The sequence below is a fragment of the Drosophila tropicalis genome, unplaced genomic scaffold (genome assembly GCF_018151085.1).
Source record: "Drosophila tropicalis isolate 14030-0801.00 unplaced genomic scaffold, ASM1815108v1 contig_845, whole genome shotgun sequence".
Taxonomy (NCBI): Eukaryota; Metazoa; Arthropoda; class Insecta; order Diptera; family Drosophilidae; genus Drosophila; species Drosophila tropicalis.
This window is the reverse complement of record NW_027173338.1, coordinates 8,870,663-8,876,957: the sequence shown is the minus strand read 5'-3', so window position 1 is coordinate 8,876,957 and position 6,295 is coordinate 8,870,663. Positions and strand designations below refer to the sequence as shown.

General features: G+C 37.7%; 1 protein-coding gene across 1 annotated transcript in view; it reads right to left on the bottom strand.

The window, feature by feature from the left end:
* Positions 1-274: 274 nt before the first annotated feature.
* LOC137581570 (uncharacterized) overlaps positions 275-6,295 on the bottom strand; it is a 28,883-nt gene continuing 22,862 nt past the window's right edge. The window contains 5 exon segments of the mRNA XM_068295867.1: positions 275-2,749; positions 2,831-3,008; positions 3,072-3,250; positions 3,329-3,527; positions 4,056-4,163. Coding sequence (XP_068151968.1) covers positions 1,602-2,749; positions 2,831-3,008; positions 3,072-3,250; positions 3,329-3,527; positions 4,056-4,163 — 1,812 coding nt within the window. The 3' untranslated portion in view covers positions 275-1,601.

Sequence of the window (6,295 nt, the reverse complement as noted above, 5' to 3'; positions counted from 1 at the left end):
TCCATTTGTCGTTTATTTTAATTTTAATTAATTTTTTGTCACTAAGTAAATAGTTGCTCATCCGACCCGTTGAAAGAGCAAAGCAATTTGTTATAGCTTTAAGAAGTGCCTCAAAATGAAAGAGAGAAAAAAAAAAAAAAACATTCAATACCATTTTCCATATTGATAAATTTCATTTCATTCATGTGAATTAATATCCTATTATGTATATATGTCTTTTCAAGCTGAGCTCTTTCAACATCGCTTTTGCCTAATACTTGTATTTAGTTTGAACTTTTTGGATTTTATTTTTGGTTTTTGGATTTCGCTTACATTGTTTTCTTTGTTTATTGCATAACACTCAAAATCAAGCCCATTTCGAATATGTGTGTGTTGTTTTTGTTTGTTTTTTGTAGGGCCCATTACAGATGCATTTACTTTTATTGTAATTAGTTATTAGTCAGAGAGATTTTGTTCATTCAACTAGTTCAACTATACTTCGACATTCAATTATTGTTTTACATATCTAATTAGTTTCATATACGGATATATGGTTCTATGTGTTCCTTCGTCGACGGTTTTTCCTCACTGCTTCACTTTTTGTTATTTTTATTTAGTTTTTTCTTTAAATTTATTTAACGATATGTTGGTATACAAATGTTATATACTTTTTATTATATTATTATTTTTGCTGCGTCAAGTGGGGCAGAATTAGGTAAATTTATGAGGGAAGGGATTCTTATGAAAAGTAAATTGCTTTTGCTTTCTTGTCGATGAGCATTTTCAAGTAAAAATTAAAAAATTTACAAGTACAAATGCACAGCACAGGTAACGTGAGAAAGGAAATACATAATACTTAAAATTAAAATAGGTATTAAGTTAAACAGGTGAATGCAAGAGTAAATCAACCATGCTCCGGCTAACTTGGGAAAAAATATAATCTGTCTATAAAGTTATATAAAGTTTTAGTCTAAAAATTCAGAACTTATGTATAAAACTCCCACAAAAAAACCCAAAGATATGGTTAATAACGGATTTTTTAAATGCCTTTCTATAAGTTTCTAAATCTTTACAACTAAAGCCATTTCTAGACTTCAGTCTAACAAAGGGGAGCTCAAAGCTTTCGATCAGAAATTGATTTCAAAATACTGAATTTCATTGAAAATATTAAAATACCTTTTAGCTAAAAGATCATTGACAGAACCTTTTCCGATTTAACCTTTTGTGTCTCTTGTGATTATTAGTTACTAATCCGTTTCAAAACAGTTTTAGTTGCTACAGAGCATGATTGATTGACTGTGGATTTATATAGTGATTGATTTTTCTTCTTTTTGTAATTTTTTGGGAAAATCGGTATTGACTTGCTGCGGCTTTTAGTTTGTTTGTTTGGTTTCGGTTAAGGTCTTGTGGCACATTTAAAAGATAGTTTTCGAGTACATGCTTAAGTCTCTCTCACACTTTCATTCATAATCACACACACACACACCAATGCAGACACATACACAGGCATTCAAACACACTCACTCAGTCATTCATTCATTCTCACACGATTCGGTCATATTCCAATAGAGTCTAGAGTCATATTACATAGAGATTGAGAGGCTAACTAAAATCGTAAATATTCACTGGCCAAGCTTAGCCGGACTGAGCACCAACTCCGGCTCGAATTTGCTTGCCGTCGTAGATGATGATAATGCGGATGCGGATGTCGTTGCTGCAGGTTGCGGCGGCGGTTGCGATGCCGTCGTTGTCTGTGCTAACAGTAGGCTGCCATGCCCCACGTGCCCCATCGTGCTGACGACGGATGACGGGTGTGATTTGTGATCAAATGATTTAGGGAACGCCACCGATGCGGAGGAAGTGCTGCTACTGCCAGTCGCCGTAACGGGCCTTGAGGGCGCCGTTGGTTGCATTAGGCTCAGACTCAGACTTGTGGTGGTGGTTGTGGTGCTATTGTTAGCCTCTGGTATTTGGCCAGGGATGGCCATTGACATTGTGGCCATTGTGGGCGGCGCTGGCAGTGGCAACAGACTAATCGTTGTGGTGGTGGGTGGCGTCATGCCCATTTTGCTAGATGAACTGCTGCTCATGGACATGCCCAAAGGTCCGCGCACAGTCGCTGAGGCTGAGTATGTGTGTGGCAGGGCCGGGGGTAGATCATAACTCGTCGGATGTGACTGCGAGGTGGGCAGCCTTGAGCTGATAATGGTAGTTGTGTTGCTGTTGCTAGTGCTAGGAGTTGTCTTGGGCGTGGCTCCCGTTGACTGGCCAGGTTTTTGTGTTTTAAGTCTGGGAATGGCACCTGTACTACAGCTGCTGGGTAAGGTTGTTGAAGCGGGAATGGAAACGGGCACGGACACGGGCACGGGCATTGGTGCAGGAGCAACAGGAGTTATTGTGACAGTGCTGGTATCTATCAGTGAGGTTTCCTCCACCATTACCACACCATCCAGTGAATCCTTGACCGTAGATGAAGAGGATAATGATTGCGATTGCTGATCGTTGCTTGGGCGCTGCTGTTGCAAAGCCACACGTTGACGCACTAGTTTACTATCGGGTTTTTCATCTACAGTCGTCAAAGTTGGTTGGGCTCTGGTGGTACTACTCGTAAAGGCATTTCTGCTTGGTTTCACCTCGGCTGTCTCCATTTTCATAAGCTCACCATGTTGCTTATTCTGCTGCTGCTGCTGCTGCTGCAGCTGTTGCTCTTCATCACTCATTTCGCAGACATTGAGAGCCGTTTGCAGTTTCTTCATCTCAAGTGGTGCATCTGCATCAGGAATACACAAAAAAAAAAAAAAAAACGTTGACTAAAACTTTTCATAGTGTTTGTAAATTGTAAGTAAATTACCATCACCAAAATGATAATCGCCCGTCTCTGGCTCATTTATAATGGGAACAACCCGATTCAAGCCCGACTTTTGTTCATTCTGCATGAAGAGCGATGTGGTGGCTATTTGGCGTAAAGCCTCCATACCCTCATTGAGCATTTTGCTCTGACTGCGTTTATGTGCTATGGGATATTTGGGCTAAAATGGAAATTTATTAGGTAATTTCGATAAAGACATATTTCCATACTGGTTGCTACTTACCTGTACAGGCGGACCCCTGGCTATTGAAACCCTTTTGCTTTCATTTCTTAGCAACGATGTTGTATGATCTGCATCAATTTTGTTACCATTTTTCTTTCGCGTTTTCTTATTGGATGATATACAATGCGATGGGCAGATGCAGAATAAGATGCGTAAAATGCAACAAACCAGGCCAATTCCTATGAATAAATTAAAACAAATGAATGCTAGTTAGTATCAGCTAAGTGAATGAGATGTAGAAGAAACTGAGAAATTGCCTATGAGAGATGGCCCTATAAGTCTTAGTTCCACCGTTTTGAAGCCCTTTTCGCCAGTGCCAACGAATGCTATGACCAGTCCCAAAGCCACTGTACCCAGTCCCACATAGAGAAAAGCATTCGCAAATGTGCTGGGACCACGAAGAACGCCAAGGAAATCTTCATCGTCCGATGAGCCGCCCAAAGAGGCATCTTGTATCTGGCGACGGGATGAATAAAATGCATTCATTAGTAATACTTAATTCGAACTAAAAACTGTTAAATGTACAAAGAGCTTTGCCAAAGTTTCAATAGTTTTATAACACTTTTGATTGAATGGACTTTTGGCATAGCCCTTTAATAAAAAAAAAGTATGTAAAAAATAACAACAATATAAATGGGAGAATAGGGGCGAAAGATAATGAAAATCGCAGTTAAAATGAAAGCGTTTTGTTTTTTCTCATACAATTATAATTAGTAATTCTCTCCATCTTTACCTAGTTGTTGTAAGTAAAAGTAGTTATAAAATGCGCTGAACATTTAGATATTGAGTGATCAGAGTGTGTGATTGTGATTGTGAAACAAGAAATGAAGGGTGATGCAATAGTTAAAGTAAATAGGAAGAAGTAAATAAGTGATATAGGGTTTAGGATTACAGTTCAAGTTTTTGGGTGTCCTGGGGACACCGTAAATTATTGCACAGGCTCTTTGCTATATTTTCAGGCATTTTTGCATGGATAAAACTTACGCGATTCCGTTTCACCCAACGGCGATGATAGGTGGCCTGCTGCTGTTGTTGATCCTGAACGCTGCAGCGACGGCCGCGCTCCAGCCAAGCGGCCCGTCCCTGGGCACACTGTAGCGAGTAGCGAGTGACACACAGCGAGGGGCAAGTATCGAGTAGTAGCGATTAACGAGAAACACCAAGCGATTGACGACGATGACAACAACAACAACACAGTGGTTGTGGTTTTTTTTTTGGTTTGGTTTTTGGTTTGGTGATGGGACAAATGCATAGAAAATATATACAGTTATTGTGATTAGTTTTGGGCTGTGGGAGAGCGGCTCTCAATTGTGTTTTATTTTTTTTCCTTTTTTTTTTTTTTCTGAGAAGTAATCCATATATAAATATATACTTAAATGTTTCTCAAAAGCATACAAAAATAGAACTCATCACAAGAGTAACGTCTAATGCAAAAGCAATCAAATTTCAATACCAAATTCAATAGTCAATTTCATAAAATGTTTTTCACTTGTTTTTCAAATTCGACTTCAATTACAACATTTATATAAATTTGGGATATAATATTTTCGTTCTTTTTTTGTTTGTTGTTCAAAGGCATAAAACACATAGAAGTTAAACAGTTAAACATTTAGGTTTAAAGAAATAAACGGAGAAGGAAACAGAAACTGAAAGAGAGAGAGAGACGGGATATAAGAGAGGAAAAAGAGCCGGCACGGAGGGAGAAAGAAGATGTAGAAAGTGAAACATTAACAAAAGAAGACAGAAAAAAATCAAAAACATCGAACATTTAGTTGGGATAGGGGTAAAGCACACGGCAAGACACAAGTTTTATTCTATTTATAGGATTAATGTATTATCATTAAAATCGTCATGCCATAAATTCTATAGCATACATTTCAGCGCAAACTTGTTGGCAGAACAAACATTCGGCAGCCCAATCATGCAGAAAATGCAAGAGTAAAAGTCCCCATGGAAACTTAAAAAAAACACAATTTTCATTCAAATTAACACATAAACATTCGATAAACAAAATAAATCCCATCACCTCTGATAATTGTAATTATCTGTACTCAAAAAGAGATCTTTAAACTGGTCTCTTATGATATTCTTATATATAAATTTGACACTTTCCTTTTAAGGGGAAATATTTATCAAGCATAATATCACCCTTAAATATCGGACAATCCTTAAATAGTTAGATACTAAAAATGATTTTCCATTATGAGTTTTCTATATAAGATATTTCTGTATTTTAATGATTTTTTGAAGCAGAGCAAGCATTGTACATTTATATGTTATAGTTCGTGTTTATTTATTTGTCCTTTTTTTAAGTACGTTTTTCTTCACAACTTTCGCCGCAAGTAAAATAAACAAAAGTCAATGTCACTTCAACCTGCATACAACATCACACTCCAAAATAAGTTTTCTAATGATTTGCGAGGGTCGAACGAGAACTCTATATATGTATGTATGTATTTGTATATAGAGAGTTACGACTGAATGACTAGCTGGCTAACCTGGCAAAGTTAGTCACTAAATATGCTGCGTGTCAGTAATAAGGCAAATGAAACGACACAAAGCAACTGTCCTATATACACAAAGATAGAGCGAAAGAGACCGAGCGACCGAGAGAGGGGGGAGAAAACAAAACCTAGAGACTTATTTTCGTGTTAGTGTTGTATATAGACATGAAATATTATATATATAGTATGTATATGATGGACTTTTCCTATGTAGGTGGAAGCCACATTTCGTGTGCAAAAATCGCAGTTAGAGGGAGAAGGGAATGGGTGGAAAGATAGTATCGATCGGCTGCTCCACATTACAGTAACTGTAACTGTTGTCCTGCCCTTGACTTAATGTAGGTGTAATCAACAATTTGCAACGCTGATTGACAAACAAGAGTAGGTGCTAGAGTGGGATACGGAGCAAGAGAGAGAGAGAGCGACAGCGAACGTCACTATGGAGGCACGTACGCAAAACAAAAACAGTATAACTTGGCGCCGAGACAGATTGCCAGGTGCGTTTTGTTTATTTCTCCAGCTATTGGTGAAAATTATATGGCAAATAATTTATAGTCCACGTGGCATATTTTCAACTTGTCTTTCTATTGCCAATATTTCGAATTTAATTCAATCGACTTGACAAAAAGCACACGCCATGTGTTCATTAAACTTTCACCTTTTACAATCTACATAGAAGAACGTATGTACATATATACACAGGCAAACATATTATATGTA